Source organism: Zeus faber, assembly GCF_960531495.2.
Source record: "Zeus faber genome assembly, chromosome: 18".
In the NCBI taxonomy this organism is placed as follows: domain Eukaryota; kingdom Metazoa; phylum Chordata; class Actinopteri; order Zeiformes; family Zeidae; genus Zeus; species Zeus faber.
In genome coordinates this window covers 12,789,260-12,813,273 of record NC_137210.1, presented here as the reverse complement: position 1 = coordinate 12,813,273, position 24,014 = coordinate 12,789,260, and the positions used below count along the sequence as shown (strand labels likewise).

Below are 24,014 nucleotides of genomic sequence, written 5' to 3'. Positions count from 1 at the left end.
TGAAACAGCAAATTATGATACACATCACATTTTTTTGTACAGTTATTCAGATCGATGGTGACACGTGAGCTCGTTAAAAGTAGTACGGTACTGCCGAGAACAGCGGACCCCAGTTGGGTCTAGACTTCACTGAGTATAGGCCCCTTCCTGCAGCCAGAGAGCACCTCTCCGACGTGTGCATAAGACTGAAGAAAACTATTAAGGACCCCCCCCCCTCCTCCAAAAAACAACAAAAACAAAAAATACATGGAAGTTCAGGAGCCAAAACCAATGCCATTCATATAAAGTACATTGTTCAACGGGAAAATTAACACAATAACTTCCAACCGGATCAGCACACTGTTGATTTTAAGTTTTGATTTCTTTTAGCTTGCAAGTTTGATGTTCAACTCAGGGAGGAGTTTTGAATCATTTCAGGGAAGGGGGGAATACAGCTAACAAGGGGGGAATACAGCTAACGTTTCTCTTCTTCAGTCTCTGTGGCTTCACCCAGAGGTGCTTGCTGCCATGGTAGGCCTCCACATTGGTAAAAATAAAACTTTTGTCTTTGCTCTGTGCTTACTGGAGACAATGGTGAGTAAGAGACTACCGTTGTATTGAAAAAATAATAATATGGCATTTCTCTTCACATTTTTGCTGATTTTTTTTTCTCCAAACATAAATGTCATTGAGCTTGATAATTTGACAGAGGTCACTTAAAAAAAAAAAAATTAAAAAAAAAATAAAAGTGACGTCATTGAGTCAGCAGTCCCATCAGTCAGTCTGCCACAGGATCCTCTTCACGCTGTGGAGCGCCATCGCTCCATCCTAGGCACCCCCTGTGCCTAGTGGGGTCCGTGGTAGTCCATGGCTTAGCTCTGGGATTATTTCTTTAAACTGAAGGACAAAGGGACTGGGACAGTCGGCCACCAGGTATCAGTCAGTGAGTTTACATGCACTCAATGCCCCGATTAAGCTCAGTAGTCGGGTTAAGGCAATAATGCGATTAAGGTGTTTCATGCGCTTAGAATCATGGGAACACTGGAAAAAAGCGTTTACATGAGTGGCATATTTGGTTCATTGATGGGTAGTACTTGCTCTACCGTCAGAGAAAAATGTCTGTCTACAATCCGACAATCTGACACTTTCTTGAATATGTCCCCGTTTTGGTTCTTGTGCCCATCTAAATATCTTGCTATATTTAGGTCCCTCACCAAACTCAACATAAAAACGGTCTCACTTTCCGACCAAAAGCGTGCGTGTTTACTGGCAGTCGCCACAGTGTCCGTTTGTTCATCTGCAGAAACAACTCTTTCAGTGTCAAAATGTATACGTCAGAATCGCTGTTTTTTGCGGCTATTTCAAGTTAAACTCAAGATCATTGGGGTACGGTGTTGTATGACACCTTAACGTATGTTGTATGAGTTGCAATATTCAGAATATTGCCTTAACCAGATTGTGGCTTATTTGTCTTATTATTTATGGGCTTATTGAAGTGCATGTAAACGTGCGTGGGTGCTTGTGTGGGTGACGTTAACACCAGAAGACAATCCAGGGAAGGAAAAGCACAAAAAAAAAGCCACAAAACAAAAACAGCAGTATTTCTTTCCCCATAAGTGATGTGATGGCTTCTAACAGAAGTATGCACACAAATCTTCTGTGTCAAACTGAGTGTGTGTGTGTGTGTGTGTGTGTGTGTGTGTGTGTGTGTACGTGTGTGTCGTGTCTGAATGTGTGCTTGTCTTAGTGAAGAATCAATCAATCATTTTGGCAATCAAAAAAAATATATATATTGCCATGAAGGCTTCTCTTCCTTCTGCTTTTGAGTGTTGCGATATTTAAAAGCACTGGCTGAGAATGTCGGTAATTCGGTTGGTAAAACGAGTTGCCAGATTGCAATGGTACTTAACAAATGACCAGGACTCCTGTGCGAAGGGTTGTAAATGTTTTGTGAAGGATGTCGAATCTCAATCAAAAAGTCAAAACAAAACAAAAAAAAAAGAAAAAAAAAAAAAAAAAGAAAACACTCCTCAGTGCCAGAGTCGGGGCCGGAAAATCCTTCAATAGTGAGATTCCATGTTGAAGTGATGTCATGTAACTCCTTCGGTACCAGGTTGCCAGGTTGGATTGGGGATGGATGAATGTCTGGGGTGATTTATAGGTTACCCGTGCAGCTGGCGGAACCAAACACCTCCTGGCTTTTTAGAAATTAAACTCCTTCGTTTGCATGTTGGAAGCTGGATCAAAGCTGAAGGTCCCTCCTTGGGTGGCCTCGGGGATCAAACTCCGATCTTCGTCGATCTGGGAAGGTGGCAGGAAAACGAAAAATGTCAACGTGTCACCTTCAAAATAAATCAACTGTTGTGTAGCTTATGGAGGCGTTGTCTAGACTTACATCGTCCCCTGAAAAGTATTGGTCAATAATCTCAAAGGCTAGCTTGTAGATATCCTCGTTCTCGTGTTGCTGCAGAAATTCTATCTTTTCCAGACCTGAGAGTAAGAAAGAGGACAAAATGGAGTGAATGCTCAGGGAACACCTTTTCCTTTGAGGGCTTTATCATAATGGCTCCGTTCTTCAACAGAAACATTCAATCAAATAAGAAACCCTTCTAACGTGTCCGTTTAATATCCAGTATTACTCAGGGCTAAATTTTTCCCAAAGGTGCTGACTGGAATGACGAGAATTGAGAGTGATGTCAAAGGACAAACAACCCACGTGCAAACCATCCAGAACCCAGATCAAACAGAGCACAGACAGCGAAGCCGTTGGATCAGAGCCGCAAGACGATCACACACACACACACACACACACACACACACACACACACACACACACACACACACACACACACACACACACACACACACACACACACACACACACACACACACACCTCCGCATTCCTCAATGAGCTCGGCGATGCCGCTGGCCTCGTCTCCGGCCATGATGAGGACGTTCTTCAGGCCGTCCAAGACGACCTGAACCACCTGGGAGTCCATCACCGACAGCAGGTCGCAGAACGGACCGATCACATTCTGCTCCACCAGGACCTCCACCTACGCAAACCCGCACATACACACAACAACCATACTTAATTACAACATGCGTACGTGGTAACAAATGTGAGAAACGTCCTTAATGTTAGGTCACAAACATCGTCACAATAATGATAATACAAGGCATTCCTTATCTAAACTTTCAGAAAAATTTTTAAAAGTAACGTGTTTTATGAATTTAGAAACACTGTTAATTATTACCTGGAATGCAAAAGCTTTCAAATTAATTTAAAAACTCAGATAGATAGATAGATAGATAGATAGATAGATAATTTAACTGCACACTAGTAATTTATTTACAAATCCCAATATTAACAGTAGGGCTGGGTTCAAAAACAAAAAACAATCGGTACAGTGATATGAATCAATTCTATAGTTTCAACCTCTGATTCTGATTGATTGAAAAATGTAATATTGATACTTGGATACTAAGTTATGAAACTATTTTCCGCTTAAACTCAATATCACCAGTCACATTACATTTCTGTATTCTGACAAGTTGGTCATCATTTTAATTTGATACATACAGTATCTCGATAATATGGATAATATCATGAGCCATCTCATTAAGATCAGGCTAAATCGATATCAAATCAAATCATGAGATCCTGCCCAATACCCAGCCCAAATGACCAAATATGAACATAAAACATATTTAATGACTTCTGGCATCTTTCATCTCATTATGTGTGGACAAACGGATGGAAGGACCATGTCTTGGTTCCTATTTCATGGTTTGAATAACAAGCGGCAGATTGCAGCCACAGTCCTTCTCACCTGGTCTTTCCTCCCGCTGATGGTGAGGTTGCTGATGGCCCACGCTGCCTCCTTCTGAGTGCCAAAGTCGCCCTGCGGAGAGACAGGCTGTCACCAAACTGTGCGGAGCTCCTCCCAGTCGACGCAAACCAGAGGCCAATACGACTCATTAGAGACTTGGAATAGGGATTTAACCCAGCACTCGATTTCCTCACTATGGGGCATCTGCAGCTTTCCGAAATATGTATTTCTAAGACCTCATGAAACTTTCTTTTTACCAACTTTGCATATTTATTTTTTTCATCTTGAATTAGCCCAAGTTGATCAAATTCTAGTTAGTTCCAAGCCTAAAATGAATTATAGCATTGTATTTTCTGCATGTTATGAAATAATGTACGTACATCCTGTTAAGTTACATGTCAGACATGTTTAAATAATTGAAGGCCTTCATTTTAATTTTTCATGACTTGGAGTCCCCATGTCTATTGGAGTTCAGTCCTGCCAAGTGAGCTAAAGAAGGTCCTTCTATCTAGATTAATCTACATACCCATTCTGCTACTAGTATAAGTGACCAATGACATGATGAAGAAGAGGAAAAGGTCAAAATCTCCAAGAAATCTGGGTTTTATCTCAGTCATTCAGATGAGCAAAAGACCTTGGCCAGTTGGTGAATGATCATGGGGATGAGTCCAGCGTTGATCACAGCTTGGACCTGCTGCTGGTTCCCAGCAGTGATGTTGGACAGGAACCACACTGCCTCCTGCAAACCAATCACACACAGTGAAATGAATAGCTGCCCAACCATAAATGAGGTGCATAGGACTTGGTTCCATAAAAAAAGGTTGATGGAAAGGGTCTGTAATTGGGCTCGGCCGGTATGGGTATTTAAGGGTCGATACCGATTTTCAATATCATTAAATTCAAAATTCTTTACGCCAAATTTTTTAACGCAACATCAAACTATATCGATATAAATGGTCTTGTCTCATCCAATATCTCCTTTGAAAATACATCCATATACCATAAAAATGTCTGTATACCGCCCAGCTCTACCAAGGGACTCTCTTAATTATTTTTCTTATCGGAGGTTTATAACTTTGACAGGCCGATTTCTAATAAAACGCCAATATCGGCCCAAAATACCGGAAATCCAATATATCGGTCAAACTCTAGTCTTTAAGGAACATGAGACAGTGACTACCTTGTTGATCTTTTCCTTGGGGTGTGTAAGCAGGTTGGGGAAGTGTGAGAGGACGTCACAGTTGAGCACAACCTGCGTCTGTTCGTCCGTCCCCGTTACGATGTTCCCCACTGCCCTCAGAGCGGCTGTCTGCGAACAGTCAATTGAAATGAACTGAAAATCCACAGCGTGCGTGTGGCCTCGTTTCATAGATTTCAACAAGCTAGCAAAATAAATTAAAAATAAAAAAAGACGGTGTCTGACCTGAACTTTAACCTCCTGGTTGCTGAGGAGAGGCACGAGGAAGGGAACCACACCAGAGTCGATGACCATCTGGATCTGCTCGTTGCCACCATCGGTTAGATAGGACAAAGCCCACACCGTGTCCACTAGTATCTACACACACATATCAATCATGTATGACACACTGTCACCTTTCTTGGTAGCCATCAATCCGATGAACTGACATGCTATCGGCAAAAAGAGCAATTCAAATGAAACAGCTCTATTGAATATAGTGTATGCTTTATTATTGTGATTTTCCCAGATACTCACATTTAAATCAATGTGGTATATTAACACGCAGAGCGCCGGCAGAATCTGTAAGAGAGAGTCTGGAGGTCAGTGGGCGGCGTAACACAGGGGAAGAGACAAACGGGGGTAAGAAGAAAGCGGGCCAAAGAAAAACAAGGGGAGTTGTTGTCAAAGTCGGACAATCAGACGTCGCCGTGAGCGCCAGACGGCCGGACATTGCCCGGGGTGAGGGAGAGGAAACGGAGCGAATCCGTGTAACTCAGCGCAGCGTCATCCGAGCAGTCCGTCTGGGAGGCGCCCGGGCGGACTGACATGTGTCTTTACCTCTTGCACGGTTTCCATGGGGGGCGGCGGGTCCTTGTTGCGGCAGAGGTTGACGATGACCCAGGTGACATTGCGGAGGAAGGTGATCGGGATGGAGGGGCTGATGAAGGAGAGCAGCGGCTTGACGACGCCTAGGGAGATGACGTAATCCCTGCACTGGGGGCCGTCCCCTGTGGAGGCACGGGGCCGGAGGTTTGCAATGTTTCAAATGAACTGCCGCCCCACGAGGTGAGATGTGTAACGAGAAGGGTCACTCACCTATTATGTTTCCTAAAGCCCATACGGCCTGCTCGCAGACGTTCTGGTGAGGGGAGTGGAGCAGCCGCAGGAACAGAGGAACTGCGTCTGGACACAAAGATTGCAGATTCAGTGAAATTGAATGCATTCTTAAATTCCCCAATCGATGCCCGCCTGGTACTTCCCACCTCAAATAAACCTAGGGGTGCAAGAAAAGTTACTGGTGAAAGTTAACTTAAGTATCACGATACTGTGTTTTGTGATATCGCATCGATTCTCAAAAGCACTTATCGATATTTTAATTTATAGTTTACAGGCAAAGATTTGTGGCGGTGCTTAATTTTAACACCGGACCGATAAAATGAGTTATCAAGTTCCAGATAGGGTATGTTTCCGGAAACATACTCCATCACCATAATGAACAATGTCAGCTCAACGCTTCCATTGCATCCGCTTTTGTTTGTCCATTGTTGGATTTCACTTGAAACCAAAGTGTTTCCAAACAAGAGACCTTAATGATGAGGGAGGGTCTTCAAGCTCTGCCTTCTCATTTGCATTGGCCATGACGTTCGCTAGCCTTGGCTGGGCCAGCTTAACGTGCGCTCAAAGTGCGAGGCGGAGACCAAACAAACTTCCGGTTTGCCATTTAATATGTTTAGGTGGGAACTTGGGATTTGAAGTATGTACCGCAAGCAAAACAAGCCTATTTTGACAGTTATCCTAAAATAAGATAAAAAATAAAAATAAAAAGCGTAATATAGCGCCTTGCTTAATGTATCGCAATATACTGAATTAGGGATGTTAATAATTAACCATTTAACCAACAATATGAATTTTGACCGATTAATACACTCAGTTAAAAATATTATTTAAAAAAAAAGAGATAAAAAAAGTTTGTTGCATAGTAAAAGAAAAATAGGCTATACAATAATATTTCTTAAATACAACTCATGGCAGCGACACGTGCAACTAGGGCTGTGACGATTACCTCAATACTGCGGTCACATGATGTTACCGCGGGGTTGAGCTCATTCGCGTCTTGATCGCACAAAAACAAACCAAAAAACCAAAACAGAAGAATGGGGCATGAGTTCCTCTGAGCCCGTCCCTCAAAATACAACAACTAAAAACGGTATAAACAACTAAAAACACTGTTTTCAGTTGTTTTATTTGGAGGAACGGCTCCATATCTCTCCGCGATCGCACAGAGAGCTGTGTATATGTATAAGAATATATTTATGATTCCCCTTATTTATAATTATAATTTGTAAAGTCCAACAAAAGCATCAAAAGACAGTAATTCATTTTTTTTTTTTCGAGGGACAGAGCCCTAATATTTAAATGTTCAGCTATCGGTCATTTTCACAAAATCTAAATTAGCATCTCTAGATTGAATCATAACCCCTGTATCCTGATACGTATCGTAAGATACACAGCCCTTATTAAACCGCTAAAATAAAGCCCTAAGTAAAGAAGTAAAAATGCTTGGTCATAGAAAACAACAAACTCACAGAAAATGATTGAGACATTGTGAGAAATGATTTTGTTAAAAAGCTTGTTACTGTCTGTGAACTGGGCCTTGCGGGAAACACAAATAAATAAGCCTTAGCAGACGGCAACAAGGTCAACTTACTGGATTTAACCACAGCCTGAGTCTGCGCCGATGTCCCAGAGGCAATGTTGGTTAGGGCCCAGGCTGCCTCAAACTGGAGAGACGGACTGGGAAAAAAAACAAAAAAACATGTCAAATAACACAAGAGGCAAGGCAGAGCTGTTTTCAGAGAAGAGAGGAACAGGCTGAAGAAAGTCTGAGTGACGGGCTGTGAACTTTTCATCCATGCTGCCTCCAGCTCTGCTATCTCCCTTTTCGAGATGGGCCATTGGGGTCCACGGGGCCGTGATTAGGATGAAGCTTGAGAGGGGGGGGCTTTGACAAAAGGTCTGCTGCTTGATTTAGTCAAAACAAAAAAAAAAAGCACACCTTCATTCCTTTGTCTTGAAATTTGCAACCGGAGTGTTAGCAGGAGTGGTAACGCTGGTTTTATCAGAGGTCACTGTACTGTCCGTCTACTTCAGCAGCTCCCTTGGCATCCGGTCGACATCCTCCAGTACTCCCAGAAAGCACCGGCATCGAGACCTTGTACCTTGTACTCTTTTGGACCAGCGAGGCTTATGAACAGAACATTACCTTTCTAACCTCTGAGTAAACCACATGCAACCTTCACACCTCTACGTGGCGGTATCAATAAGACGTTGACCCAAGTCAGTCTGCCAACAGCGGAAGTATGGTGGGCAGTTCGAAACTGAAAGAACACTGGCCCATTATCTGGATCAGTACCCACAAAAAGTTAGGGATATTCGGCTTTTGGGTGAAATTTCAGGATGAACCTAAAATCCACTATAACCTTTACAGGTGAACTTAATTTGACTTTCTCTAAACTTTTGAATGCACATGTCCAGCTGTTCAATGTTTCAGTTCTTTTTGCACAACTTGCTGTTCTCTAACAAGGCAAAATTCACAACAGGTGTTTGATCCATGAATCGACCAATACATTTCCTGGTTCAATTAGAATTGGTATTTAAACAGTCCTCTTCATCACGCGGTTCACATTTTGACATCATCAGACCAAGACGACACCTAACAATTGATCAACAGTACCTCACCATTACGAGGCTTAAAACAGGATGTTCTCAGAGGGAAGTGGCCACTGAGCTCAGAGTGTCACAGTGTCATCAGCAGGTTGCAACAGAGACACAGAGACTAGAAGAGTCACAGAAAGGCATAGAAGTGGACGTCCTTTGGCCACATCCCACACTGATGAGCGCTTCATTGTGAACAGTGCCCTGTGGAACCGGATGATGAATGCCACTCAACTCCAGGCACATTTAAGGGAGGTGAGAGGCACCTGTCACCTCAGACCATTCAAAACCGTTTCCATCAGCGTGGTCTGCGTGCTAGACGACCTGCAAGGGTACCTGACCACACCACCAGGCACAGGCATCATTGTCTCGCATGGGCCAGGGAGCATTTACGCTGGACGAGGGACCAATGGGCCTCAGTGCTGTTCTCTGATGAAAGTCGATTCACATTGAGCAGAAATGATGGCCGCCAACGATGTTGGAGACGTCAAGGAGAGCGCTATGCATCAGCCACAAGCCTTTGGTGGTGGTGGTGGTGTTACAGTGTTGGCAGGTGTGTCTAGTCAATACAGAACTGCCCTACACTTTGTGAATGGTACAGTGACAAGCCCATACTACCTGAATAACATCATTAACCCAGTCATTGTGCCCCGGCATGAACAGCACAGGCCTCATTTCATCTTCATGGACGACAATGCTCCAGCTCATGGAGGTCGCATCATTAGGGAACGGCTGCTGGAGACTGGGGCACCTCAAATGGAGTGACCTGCACTTTCTCCAGACCTAAATCCCATAGAAAACCTATGGGATCAGCTGAGTGGCCGTGTAGAGGCTCGTAACTCTGTACCCCAGAACCTCAATGACCTGAGGGCCGCCCTTCAAGAAGAGTGGGGGGCCAGGCCTCAGCAGACAATAAATCGACTTGTTAACAGCATGAGACGTCGTTGTCAAGCTGTAATTGATGTTCAAGGCCACATGACAAGTTATTGTTGACATTGACATTTTTTGTTGAGGTATACCCACCACTATTGTTGGCTTTTGTTTCAATAAATTGTTTGAGATGAGGAAATCACCATTGCATGCTTCTACTTAAATGTCCTACTTTCATGATATAATATCACTGTAGCATGAACTTTTTACATTTTCCATAAATTTCACCCGAAAGCCAAATATCCCCAACTTTTTGTGAGTAGTGTATATATACTGTACACTGTCAAAACCGCTCACAGCTACTGAAAATGTATTAAAATACCAAGGTTTTTGATATATTTATTTCATATTTGTATCAGTTTTATTCCCATGCCATCTTCGATGCTAATATATTCAATATATAGATGACACAATATTGTTTCCCCAATACAATGCCGCCCACCCTCTTCCCTGCTCCCACCTCTGGACAAAAGGTCCTGGGAATGGGGGAACTCCGGGGGACAGGAATGCTGTTTTATTTGGCTTGGCCAGGACTGGTTGGAGCACCAGCCAACTGCCCTGTGGACCAGGCCCCCCCCCTCGCCCTTACAGAAAAATGTGTGTGTGCAGCACAGCAGGAGAGTGATACGCTCCTGTTCAACTGGCATCAACTCATCAAAATAAGTGTAGGAGATCACAAAGCAGTCTAAAAATTGACTCACTTGTCATCCCTCTCCAGGCATTTGACTAGGATGGGCAGGATCCCAGACTTTATTAAGTCATCAATTGGGGGGTTTCTGTCACTGGAAAGGAGTTTTCTGTCAAAGCGGGAGGGGAGAAGGAATGGTTACAACGGCGGGTGGAAAAAAATTGGACGACTTTGAGAGTGTGTGCCAGTTTGTGTGCCAATTACCTGGCAGCCTGTACGGCACTGAGCTGGATGACCGCATTATCACTTGTGGCGTTCTACAGAGGGAAAGATTGAATGACTGCATGTACAACGACACCACATTCTAGCTTTTGAGTTGGTAAAAAAATAAATCAAAATAAAACAAAAAGAATAACAGAAAGTATGTGATATAGGATTGTCCTAATGTTCAGTTTTACCTGTAAGATGACATCAAGTTTTTCAACATTTTGCTGCAAAGTAAGAGAGATGGCATTTGTTAGCATGTGAAAAAGGGAAAGCGCACAAAATCATGATGAAGAACAAGAAATATCAAACCTTATTTATAATTACAAAAAATAAAATGGCAAGATATTCACACGCACACTATATAGCTTTCATCCTACTAAGTTCTCAAAGCTGTTTTCCTTCAAATTCAATGGCGCCACAACTAGGTTCATCATCAAGGCGTGTGTGTATGTGCATATGATTTGTCGCAGCTGGACAGAGAATTTATTTTCTCCATTCACGGTTAAAGACTCAAAGTGCACCTAATTAATTTATTAGGCGACAAGTTAAGTTACGGCTCTAGAACCTAATGAGGCCATTTTGTTGTTTAAAAAAAAGTGGATTGTGTGGAAAAACAGGCTTCGTTGTCGAGCAAAGTTTCCATCTTTCAAATAAAAGTTTGGTTGCGGGGGAACTCGTGCCCGGTGTGCTTTACACTCACCGTGTCAGCAAAACGCTGCCGCTCGGAAAAACAACAACCAGCTGACAAAAACATACACACGCAGACCTGAAGCTGTTCGTGACCCCGTCCACAAGGTTGTCACTCAGCTAAATTCCCATGAACACAAAGTGAGGCTCACTCCATTTGACACACACACACACACACACACTTACTCCTTTGACGTCTGAGTCGACATCAGAATCCTCCAGACTTTGCACCAGTGGGACGTTTCTCTTCTTCAGTAGATGTTCATCTCGTTTGTTCTGACAGCGGAGAGACAGAGATATGAGGAGGGAGGAGATGAAAGCGTTCATTAATATGTTGATGAATTCTTTAGCAGGGAATCCGGGACTACCTTGGAAACTTTTGTTGATCGCTAAACTCAACTTCTACTTTCTGGGTTCCAGCCCACATATGAAAACTCCTCCGTTTGTAGAGTTTGTGAGTAAAGCTCAACGATATCGCTGTTGGTTAATTGTCTTTCAGTGGCATTGTATTACCACGTCATCAAGACATTGTGATACACAGTGTAGTTCATATTTGACCTAAACTTTCTTACAACACCATGTCTGAAATATTGACTATTTCAAAATAAAGGCTGAAATGATGATATATATATTTATCATTTAAGGTCAAAATCCCTGTGATTATGAAGATAAATTATGCCATATCGCCCAGCCCCATCAGGCACTCATACACGCAGCTAGATTTTAACAAAGTGTCCAAGCAAGACACACGCAGACAGCTGAGCTAAGGACAACAGAAGGGTAAGACACAGGTGCCTGACAGGTCAGTGTTTACAGCTCCATATTATACAAGCATTAGACAAGTGCGCGCAAACACCCACACACTCACTCTTGGAGTGAGTCAGGGGTGGGAGGAGATTCCCTTGGCCTACATTCCCTTCTAGCGCGCTGAAGTGCGTCACCGGTGACTAACAAGCTAGCGCAGTGCTCCTCTGCCTGTTCCCTTTTAGCAGAATGGAATGTGCCAGACTGGAGACCCCTGCAGCACGAAGCAGCAACGCTGTTTTCCCAAATAAACCTGGACTGCGTTCCAGCACTTGTACATTTTGCTGCAGATTCCAATGTCTGAAAGTACAGAGATCGATCTAGTATTATTCTACAAATGTATAAAATAAGTGTCACAGAGGCATATGCACACACCTGAGGAGTAACTTCTCGGGCCAGCCAAGTGGAAGTCCCTTTGAGGCTACTGAATCTGAATTTTTCACAGTGGGTTTAGGGCGTGACCCAGATGTTAGTCATTCCCCCAGAAATCACCCCAGTGGGTGCTGTCGGTTTCCATGAAAGCCATCTCCGAGACAACTCCAATGGATTTCACTCATGTGCCACTGCCTCAAGAGTCTAATGTCAAAAGGGATTTTTTTGTACAAAAAAATAAATAAATAGATACCCCACTTTAAATTGAGTGGAGAGACTTTATCATAAGAATATAATAATGGGAAATTCGAAGTGTGCAATCACACTGTTTAAAATTTGTTTATTTCGTATCCCGCCCCTCTGGACAGCCTATATATTGTGGGTCATATGTGAAGAAGCTCGGGGGGGAGAACACATCCTTGACACAGGGGAACAGAAGGGGGAGGGTCGGGGATTCCCTGCGGTCAGGAGACATCATTCTGCATGAGCAGCAAGATACAGACCCGGCGTATGCAGCCGAGTCACAATGCTGGATATGTTTGTGTGTGTGTGTGTGTGTGTGTGTGTGTGTGTGTGTGTGTGTGTGTGTGTGTGTGTGTGTGTCTCTCTCTCTCTCTCTCTGCAGGAACCAAGAGCCTGTAACGTGGCTTCAATTCTTATAAACGTGCCTCAGGACAGCGTTACCAGGTGCAACTTCTGTAACAGCTGCATTAAATCAATTATTTTTGTTATGTGTGAGAAGGAATGTACAGCAGCTACTGACACTGATTAGCCGCATTCCGTTTGTTGAACTTCACTGAATTTCACAGCATACGATCAGATTAATAGGGAAATTAGTAGCAGTGCGCCGAAATGAAAACCCTTTTGATTTCAGCTGAACACTAAATTCCAGTATTTTTTCCATTTATTTATCAATTTGTTTTTGAACGATTGCATAAACTAAATTAATTTTGATTTACATTCTTTATTTTTTAATGACATTTAATTACAAAAAAAGGTGATGACAAAACCCTTTCACCACCCTATGATTGAATAGTCAGTGTTTTGTGTGCAGAAAAGCACCTCCATATCATCTTTAGGATGAAAAGCCATTAAAAGTTGTTTAAAGACTTAACAGATATGACAGCTTAAAGATGATTAGAAAGCTTGCAATGGTTATGCTGACATTGAATGAATGTATAAGAATATCTAGTCTGTATATATCTAAATGACTGTTAAATTGTCCCAAATGTACTTATACACAATGACTAAAAGTTTGAATATGCTTTAATAATACTGCTTTAATAACTTAGGACTGTAGACATTCATAACTACAATCATAGAAACACTTTTACAATAAATAATACAAATTCAGTTAAGAATCATTTTATGCAATTAACAAGTTACCAGCTAAAAGGCTAACTTTCCTGATGTTGGACCCCTCTGAAACAGGTTTTAAAAAGACAAAAACAATAATTGATGGTGTGTGTGTGTGTGTGTGTGTGTGTGTGTGTGTGTGTGTGTGTGTGTGTGTGTGTGTGTGTGTAGAGAGTTCTCACCTTTCTCAGCTCAACCGTCACTTCATTTCGATGTCTCCGCATAGTCTGAAAAGAACAAAATAGCAAAATACAGTATGTTGTTTCCATCCACAATTTAGGCAGTTGTAACCAGAGATGACATTTTGTTTTTATTTATAGTCATATGAGCCATCTGTCATAAACTCTTGAATGAGACCCATGTCCCCTTTTCCCTCCATTGTTGCCTGGTCCAAATAGTTTCTCTCACCTCGCTGTGACCTCGAGGGGTGTCACAGCTAAAACAGCTGAAGCATTCCAACTATGAGGAGAAGATCCTACAGACCCTCTCTCTGTCTCGGAATCAGTCTGCTGAGGAGGTGCATGGCAGTTTCTTCCGCAAACATTCATGAACTAATCTGACAATCACTATATCCAAATTCGGAAAAAATGAGCACATAATTGACAATATCAAAGAGAGAAAAAAAAACAAATGAACACATTGAGGTGGACACCAAACAGAAGCCTTAATAAACCATATTGAATATTGCTTTGGGCCATTAGAGGGGCCTGAACTACAGTACAAGGAAAATTACAAGGGTTCTCTGAAGAATCTTTTATTCCGTATTGATCACACCTAGTCGTTACTCATTTCCTTTCGACAGATGTTGAGCACAAACTTTCACAAGACGTTTCGTCCCAAATGGCCTGCCATCTTCACAAACCTGTCTCCAGTTATATGACATTATGTGTTGATGTGTAGAATTGCAAGCTGTTGCTGCCATTCGCTGTGCTTCAAATTTTAAAATTAGATGCCAGCTTTGGTTAGAGAAAAGGTAAATATATTCTGTCAATTAACTTGTTGTTGTCCCACCTCCGCATGAAACGCCATTTTAAATCACTTCTTGACCCGCCAGGAGTGCGATGGCTCTGTTTCCGTTTAATTAATTTGCTAATAAAGGTCATTCAAATGGGATCTTGGTCCCATGAGAATCTTTTAGATTACTACTTCAAAACAGAAGAGTCAACGTTAAGCATTTAATTGTAAAGCAACGCTGGTTTTAAATATGGAAGAACATAACAGATATTCAATGATATCTATGGGCTGGTTAGGCTGATGGAAGGCTGCAGAAAGGAGGACACTTAAGTAGAACAGTTCATCTGTTTGTTGGATTCCCAGCCCATCCAGAACTGTTTGGGGTGGTCTCCAATCTTGTGACTGTTTGCAGCGGTTCATGTTGCCTTCCTAAATAGACTCTTACGTAACGTGGGCCAGTCATGACTCTAACTGCGGAGGCTGAGGAGCAGAAAGGTATCTCCCAGCCAGTGATAGCCACCAGTCATGTCAATTCACCGAACAGCAGAATGACTCAAAGTTCCTTAACTTCCTTCTCAAACAACAGCACAACGAAAATACCATTCAAATGATCCCCTCAAGAACAACAAATCACTAAAGCTAAATAAACTTCATTAATATAGCGTACACCTTTTCATTCGGAATCAGTCGCTATAATGGCACCACAGATGAAGTGAAAGAGAATAGCCTACAGTATAGTATAGCCAGTATAATATAAGTGAAAATTCTAAACTAAAGTGCCACACTGGAGTAGGCAAGTACAGTTATCAGAACATCTGTAAGGCAAGAGTCATGTGATACGTCTGTTTAAAACAGCTTGGGCAATCACTGCAAGCCATGTAAAATACCGTACTAGTAAAGCGGAGGAGCAGATATTTATCTGCTCACCTCAAATCACTTTCCTCATATATTCAAACAAAACCATACAGAGATCTGTCAAGGCTCATGGCTCACTGAACTAACTAAACTCACGCCGGAGTTTTAGTTTTATGCTGTAATCAATCCACTGGGAAAACTCAAACTCATGTTCCGGCTGCTCGGGGGGGAAAAAAACAAGCCAGAGCTCCAAGAGCCTGAAATAGCAGCAGGAATGTACTTGACCATGTCTGTCTGTCAAAGTAGTAGCCATGTGCTTGAAACTGCGACTCCGTTTCAAAACAACTTCTGCTTTTTGACCAAAAAACCCCAGTTAAAACAAAGTGGTATAATAATAAGAAGCATGAAGCGTGATGTGTGAGCATACAGACGTGAGGGCATTTCACTGTTCGCTGTGATCCGCACGTACACCTTCAAATGACACTTTATCCATCTTGATCAGCACCATTTCTCTTTCTAAACACTCTAGTGGCGCACGATACACGTCGATGAGCAATTTAAATGAACGTAGAAGATCCAAATGGATCCAAACTGATATGTGTGGACTTATGATTCTCTACATATGGGCCATGATCAAAAAGGCAACAACCATCATTACTTAACACCACTAATAAAAAGAATACCATAAGGTCTATGTTTTACTCCATATACTATATCGTTATAAACATTTTGTTTTGGTGCAGGCGGTATATGTAGATTGTATTGTCTGACTGTCAGTTGTTGATACCTAGGTGACTTCATTTGTGGGTGTATTGCATAATGCCAAATGTTGGCATCAAATAATTTTGTTCGTTTATAGGTTTACTGGATATTAGCGACTCTTTATTCATATTATTTCAATGTGAGCTGCTGTAACGACGCTGTAATTTCCCTTCGTGGGTGTCTGTCAGTGTGTGTGTTCAGTGTGAAGTGAGGCCTGGACCCGGAGAGATTAGAGAGGCACTACCGTCAAGCAAACTGCGATACCGCGGACAAGTTCCCGGACACGTTAGTTAACGTATATTGAATATTGATTGTTCCTTTTGGCGAGCTGTTAATCACACACGGATGGACCAGATTAAGGTCAGAGCATCGCTGCCTGCCCTCCGAGCTGGCGCTGCTAGCCGTGCGGTGCGGCTAGCTAGTAAGGAGGTGAAGGTGTGGAAACGGACGGAGCTCCGAGCTGTTCAACATTAAACCCCTAAGACTGGATGCTCGAGCGGTCTAACCAACTGGTAGAACTGGGTGTAAGTCGAATTAAAACGACGGCGAAGTCGCCACAAATGTCGGCAGAGAAGATCAACGGGCCTCTGACGTTAGCGTCTGACGTTAGCTTCGCAGCTAGCCTAGCGTTTCAAGTCATTGGAAGCTAGCTCAGCTGCTCGGCTAGCAGCTAGCCGAGCAGCTGAGCAGTTACTTAACTGTTGAAAACATATTAAGAACCATATGACCTCTGCCTGCGCCCTGGTCGTCGAGATAGCGGCTCACCTCGACATCGCGTCCCTTGTTTTTAAAGCATTTGATGCGGTGGTTCTCCAAGCCGGCGTTCTCTGCCATGGCTGCGCAGGGTTGGGCTGTTCCTCCGGCTGAGTGGGAGTCAGAGAGAAGAGGCTCCTCCTCCTCCTCCGCCTCCGCCGCCGCCGCCGCCTCCCCGCTGGGGATCCGAAGAGGTGGAGCTCAGCTCCGTCCCGGTTCCACTCAGCCGGGCTGCGGCCACCGGGACCTTAGGGGCGACAGTCGCTCCGCAGCGAAGCGATCGGATGCAGAAACGTGAATGTATTTTGCGTCGTCTTGTGTGCGTGTTGCGAGATAACGCGGGTGACGTCGCTCTCGTTGTGATATAAAGTATCGCACTATCTCACGATAACGCAACAGTCGTTCGGGGATCATATGGGGTCTCAAAACAGCCACGAAACGGGGTGAAGAATTAAAGCACTCTACGAAAAGCTTCAGAGAACAAAGTTTTAATGAATCAACAATATGTGTCGTACAATCACGTCATTTTGTGCAAAGAAAGACAAGCGTTTGAAATAATTAACCCTTCAATGGATATGTAATGCAAATATAAATTTGACAAGTGGCAGTGGGACTGGAATCCCAACTCCAGAGTCTTGGTTCAGCAGTTTTGTAGGATTGATAAATATAATTTAAAAGAGTTATTTGAATGACAAGAGAAGGCAAAGCTGAAGAACGTGACATCATTAGACAACCTGCTGAGACGTAAAGCAATATTTCACTTTGCCAAGTCATCTCCTCCGCCGCCGACTAAACGAGGTGTTAAAGCTCAACCTTTATTCCTCCTCCCTGGAGTGTTGTCTTCACGTCGACTGAGAAAGGAGCAAATCACACTATTAACAGTTATGTGGGCTCTACGGGTCCGTATTGATGGCTCGGCGTGCACAGACATGTCAACAAAAGAACAAAATGTAATACCATGAGAGACATAACGCTTTAAACGTCCATGTCAAATTGGATGTGTGAGGTGTTCGCATGGTAGTCATGTTCGCCAGTGAGCCTTGGTAATTGAACCCTTCAGCGTAGCGCATGTTATCAAAACACGGCTTCCCGTCCTAATAAATGGGAACATTTAGTCCGAGAAGAAAACACACACACAAAAAAAAACAAAAAAATAAAAACACACAAACTCTAAAGTAGCAACAACAAGCGATTAAGTGTATGAGGATCATTTCTTTCACTGACACAAAGTAATAAGTTCTTTATGGCCAACAGAGCTGAGTATTAACTGGGAACCGCGCCTCAAGGACAGATACCCCTCCTAACGTCAATCTAGAATAGCAGCAAAACCAAACGGAGCGGTTACGGTAAAACAAAACAAAAACAAAAAAAACAGGTACATATGTCTGACATGACGTGTTCGAGTCAATACCACACTGTAAATCAAAGAAGGTGCTGTGAGATGCCAGCTGGGTGGACACACGGGGGTTTGGGGGGAGGAGGAGGAGGAGGAGGAAGAATGGAAGTGGGAAACGAGGCGTTGCTCTAGAAGATTTGCTGTTCGAAAAGGATCTTCTCAAAGCCTTGTGGAGCCGCGTGGTAGAAATCACTAAATTGGCAGTCTAGGATGGCACTGTCATCCACTGCAACAACAGGGGAAGAAGACGTACAAATTAGACTGAGGGACACAAAACCAACTTGACCTTTCACCTCGTCCAAAACAAAGACCTCCTCACAGGAGGTGGTAAATGTGGCAGAGACCACTTCTGAGTTGTCACTGTGAGAAATGTTGGTGTAACCCAGGTCGTCATTCATACGTTCAAACAATAGAGTCATAGCAGAAAATAACATTCCAATTGACCCATTGAAAGTCGTAACACAATGTGCACATATTAAATGAAGAGCTAAGAGTATGAAACTATAGTAATGTAGGTGGAATAAAATGAATGTTATCAGCAAAACTAAAAGGCAATGTTTTAGTCCAAACAGACCATCTCTTATTTTCACTATCATAAAGCAGTTCACCCATATCACATTACACTCTACTTGGTCTTCTATTATTCTTTAGACAAACCTATGGATGTTATCTCACATGGCCTGAGCTACCCTAGGTCTAGGGTATAACTTGGAAGTTCGCAATGCAAATCACCAGATACATTATTACATTTCACTGCATATATGTATGGAAGTATGTATATGTATGTGACAAATAAAAATCTTGAATCTTGAATCTTGAATACAGTGTAGGCACCGAGGGCGAACGTGTACAAATATTGCCCTCTAGTTGCGGATGAATGTAACTGATCGAGGGCTCGCTGTAAATCTGGTCAATTGTCTTTAGACACAATGTCCATAAAACAAGAAATCCATTTTAAACTACTTTCTCTGAAATATCAAACCTCAGTTGAAAAATATCAAGCCAGTAAGTATGTTACAAATGAACTTACCATAAACTACAGGATACACTGTGCCCCGGATTCCTGAAGCGGGGCAATGCATGTTCTTTCCATTCAGGTACAGGTTCAGTTCCACATGATCATATGTGATGCCCTGGGATAGAAAATCATACAAAGGGGAACAGGTGAACGGGCAGCCCATTAAAGGTTCCTCCCTGTCCTACTTCCAATACAAGCAAGGAGAGGCTCTAGCACCCCACGACCCTGACCGGGGAAGATGAAGGCAATTTGCACCACGTTGGCAAACTGAAGATTACCGTTCTTTCAAAATGTGACCCAATTTGGATCGAGCTATTAACTTAGCAGTCAACTCATAATTCCTGGCTGCAATCAACCCTTGCCTGTAAAGCTGGCAAATTCCTTAAAGACTTGGAGATTAACAGAACTGCATAGTTTTCGGGCATTTCCCACCCCTGAACGTGGCTAACTCCAGCTGCAGGCTGGCTTGAAGTGTTACAAAGCTCAACAGATGGAAATATTCGACAGATCAATACACCTTGGCTAAATAGTAAACCTGTCTCAAGCTAGTGCGAAAAGGAAAAGTAGTACACAAGTAGTACATAAGCAGTATCTGAGTCACCTCTTGTTATCTGTGTCAATATAATTGTATACATATTTATTCATCCTGTACAGAAATATCACAACTAAATGTATAGCTACAGTCAATACTTACTAAACTTATATAAAAAAAAAAACAAAACATTTTTTACAACAATGTTACTCTGTAGCTTTTCTTCTTTTGAGGAGACTTTTAGGAAACTAACTGTGTCTCATAACATTTGTGCATGACTTCAGACAGGTCAGTTGTGTCTCCAAGTATTTGTAGTACTCTGCAAAAAACAATCAGCTCAAACAAATTATTTCACCCACCACGATGTCCCCCTCCTGAGGAAGGCTGTTAGCAGGCAGACGGTTCCTCTCTTCATTATTGTGGTACACCGACCCATCATGCCTCAGCACTAGGCTGTTTGTGTCTCTGCCCAAAGGTACTTGATTAAGGTTGACTTTTTGAGTGGCAACACCAATTCCCCACACACCTAGAAATAAAGTACAAGATTAAGAGCTCACTCATATTTTGTTTCAAGTCAGCACTTGGAACGATGTGATGTATGATTAGCAAAGCCGGCATACGCAGTGCCTGTGACAAAATAAAGTAATTTATTCACTCTTTCTGCCCTTGAGAGTTGGATACGAAAGCCTTTTACACCAAGCGAACAAATCAGCCATCTATGTATTCCTCACCATCAGTGAGAAAAAAAATCGGGGGGAGAAACCTTAGTCTTCTAAGGTCAGCTCGTCCATGACTTTTTTAGCAAATAACATCTGTGAGAATGGTATCATTGGATAGCTGTCACTTACCAGTAGACTGGATCTTGAATTCAAAATAACTCTTGTTCTGATGCAATGGAGCATTGGCAAGACAGCCCCCGGTGCCACATATCCTTCGTCCACTCTTAACAATTACAACATCTGTGCCTAATTCAAAGACAGACAAAACATAGTATATATTACTATACAATGATCCAGTAGAAAGGCCCCAATGAGTGTCAGGTTATAGATGTCTGTGTTGTAAAGAAACCAATACAGAAAAAAGAAAATAGCCACAAGAAAAATCGCACATCTGAGAATTAGGGACGGCTAGTGTTACAGCAGGATTGTGCCCGGGGGCTTTCCTGAGGGAGAATGGAGTGCACCGAGCAGGCCCATTCGTCATGGAAACGCGTGTTATATTAGGGGAATTCTACAGCTACCGGGTGCAATATCATGTGATGTTACAACTCTCCCCCTATGAAGCCTTGGAGGAGCTGCCGTCAGTATTGTGCCGAAGAACGAACAACGAAGAACGAACACACACACACACACACACACGTAAAATAAGAAGGAAAAAAAATAAGTCCAGAATTCAGAAGTCAAGAAAAATGTAAGAATATTGAATGACTTTCAAGACCTGATATTTGTAAAACAGAAGTTAATACATTTAAGACTTGACCGGCAGACACCCTGTAACTGAACAATGTTTTGGTTTAAGCTTAAGTTTATGTTTGGCCCCGAGACCATCAAAGCTTGTGTAAAGGTCTGACTCTAACTCTAACTATAAATGAATAAATAAATAAAAAACGGATTGTATATGCCGTGACTTTTATCATTCAACGTGCCTGTCGCCAGCATGATCAACGAAGGCCTAGTCCGGAACCTGGGGGAAACAGTATCATGTGGGAAACCAACAAATACTGTACCACACAGAGACCAGACACAAGAAGTGACTTACTATGAGGCAAACACAAACTCGGGGTTAGATTCGCACCGGAATCAACTACTTGTTGGGAAACGTTGTTTTTTTTTGTTATTTTTCAAGCTTATTGTATACTACCAATATTTCTTTGTAAATGTTTACGTTTATTGTAAAATGACATCCGTTTCATTTTTCAAATGAAACACAGCAAGTAACAAATAAAGTATCCATCCATCTCTAACGCCGAAGCTATCGTCGATTTTTTTTTCCCCACTTGTTTTTAATCTGTGTCAGACTATGGTCATCTTTTATATATGAATCGCTCTGCTCAGTGTCTTCATATGGATGACACAGCCTACCATGCTTCCTGACTCACCACTGTGGGGGATACTCTCGGGTAGGGCGGCCTGCTCTGGCCACCCGTAGGCGCTGTCACTGGTGCGCCTTCGTATATCAGGCAATTCTCGGTCTGCTCCCACACTACCTCTGTGTCTTTATCACGCAGAAAGGTGCCGGACAATACTCTTTGCCCTCTCGGGACCTCCTTTATGCTTTCTGTCCCATGTGCCCGTACGGAAATTCGGAAAAGGGGCGCGTGTATAACCATACGTTGCAGAACGACTTGAGACGTAATGAATTAACCTCGTGAAAATGCCTTTGAATCCAACATGAAAGAATTCGAGGCGGATTCCTTAAAGACGTCCGTGTTTTTGCCGAACCCTCCAAATGTCTCTTTTGAAATGTGGGTTCCCTGCGCTTGTTTTTTTTAGTTACGTTTAAATGTTGTCTCCCTTTGTGTGTGTTTGTCTGTAAATATTTGGTGTTTTTTTTTTTTTTTTTTTATGTTTATGCTGCTGTCTGTCTTGACCGGCTGCGAGTTGCGTTTTTCTCGTGCACCTCAGCGGGACCCTCCGCGTTCAATAAAGGTTAAATAAAAACAAAACGATTGTGAATGCGGCCGAACCATCACACCCCCGATAGGCAACGCTAGGTGGGGGGGGAGGGGGGACGTGCGGGGTAAAAGCCCACCCTACTCACCCATGCGGTGCGTGTCGAGCTGGACGGTGGGCATCTCTTTCAGGGGGATATGCCCCGAGCCTCCATCCCCGCAGCAGCCGAGACAACACGTAAACATCGCGGCCATTGTCGAGCTGACGCACCGCTTCCGGAAGTGCTCTACGCTGGCGATTGAAGCCAAGGTGCGCATGCGCGAAAGTCGACCCCAAAAAAACAAAAAAACAAAAAAACCGGGGCTTCGGCGAAAATAACAAACAACCCAAAAAATATAACAGCGACACCCTGCGGTAGCGATGGGATACGCATCTGGAGTCCTCTCCCCGGCGCGTCCAATCACAACGCAGGCTCGGATAGGCAAGTTGCTCCTGATGGCATGGAAACAAGGGAAGAAAATCAAGGTCAACATTTCTACACGTGACTAAGTAACTATTGGATATCGATGTGTGGATGTTACGTAAACAGGAGTTGGAAGTCGTTTGCACCGCGAAACCCACACGAGAAGACAGCCAAGCTCTTACTCTGTTGTACGCAGAGGGTCGTGGCACACCCAATCGCACGGCGGCGGAAAGGGCATCGTGGGAAGTGGATTCCGGGAAACTGTTTATTATTTTTTTATTTTTTTATTTATTATGGCCATGGACCTGTATATATAAAAAAAATAAAACGATGTGGGAAACATGCACCTGCTACGTTTCACTGGCGTTGTTTATTGTGCTTTACTTTTGATTATACTTACCCATCAGTGTTCAAGGGGGTTTAGAAAGTAGGGTAATAAAGCCAGTACAGTGCCAAACTGCGGCTGGATGCTGCGTTCCACTGAAGTCGGAAATCGGGCGTTTAAAAAAAAAATAAAAAATCCCACCTCCTACTTTGAAAAAAAACACCCAAGTTAAAGGCCATTCAAGTCCACATTTCAAAATCGAAATTGCGAGATCGAGATCCCAAGTTCGCACACCTGGCAGACCTGACGTCGCGGTGACATTGGCGGCACGCGGCGTTAACGGCGAAATAAGTTCCATTTGAATGGGGTTTCACTCGAAGACGCGCATGAGTTCGAAACGACTCTGTGCTTTTTACGTAACGTCTGGACGCTTGTCAAACTCACAACCTTGGTCAAGGGCATTGGCATCACATTCAGCTCAGCAGTGGCGACTACAGAGGCGGAATAACCGATTTCCGAGTTGCATTTGAAGGCAGCATAAACATAGTTGACTGTCTTTCACGCTGTACTGTTTTGCGTAGCAACAACCCCCC

General features: G+C 43.0%; 2 protein-coding genes across 6 annotated transcripts; both read right to left on the bottom strand.

The window, feature by feature from the left end:
- Positions 1–2,078: 2,078 nt before the first annotated feature.
- kpna3 (karyopherin alpha 3 (importin alpha 4)) lies at positions 2,079–17,156 on the bottom strand (the record flags this gene model as incomplete). Of its 5 annotated transcripts, none has more annotated exons than XM_080019046.1 (17): positions 2,079–2,280; positions 2,375–2,469; positions 2,874–3,036; positions 3,814–3,885; positions 4,448–4,552; positions 4,994–5,122; positions 5,237–5,368; positions 5,528–5,572; positions 5,831–6,000; positions 6,089–6,175; positions 7,701–7,786; positions 10,339–10,434; positions 10,530–10,582; positions 10,724–10,756; positions 11,400–11,495; positions 13,934–13,978; positions 17,088–17,156. In XM_080019046.1, the coding sequence occupies 17 exons, from the start codon at positions 17,154–17,156 to the stop codon at positions 2,182–2,184; spliced, it is 1,575 nt and encodes a 524-aa protein (XP_079875172.1). In that variant the 3' UTR covers positions 2,079–2,181. The 5 variants fall into 5 exon arrangements, with proteins under 5 accessions (XP_079875172.1, XP_079875171.1, XP_079875173.1 ...); XM_080019045.1 differs by having other exon boundaries at positions 11,406–11,495; XM_080019047.1 differs by lacking the exon at positions 10,724–10,756 and having other exon boundaries at positions 11,370–11,495.
- Positions 17,157–17,556: 400 nt separating this feature from the next.
- On the bottom strand, positions 17,557–23,022 carry spryd7b (SPRY domain containing 7b). Its single transcript, XM_080019053.1, has 5 exons — positions 22,782–23,022; positions 20,870–20,986; positions 20,381–20,547; positions 19,502–19,604; positions 17,557–18,697 (listed from the first exon to the last, which is right to left on the bottom strand). Exons 1-5 carry the CDS (start codon positions 22,948–22,950, stop codon positions 18,600–18,602), a joined length of 654 nt encoding a protein of 217 aa, XP_079875179.1. The 5' UTR covers positions 22,951–23,022; the 3' UTR covers positions 17,557–18,599.
- Between the last annotated feature and the right edge of the window lie 992 nt (positions 23,023–24,014).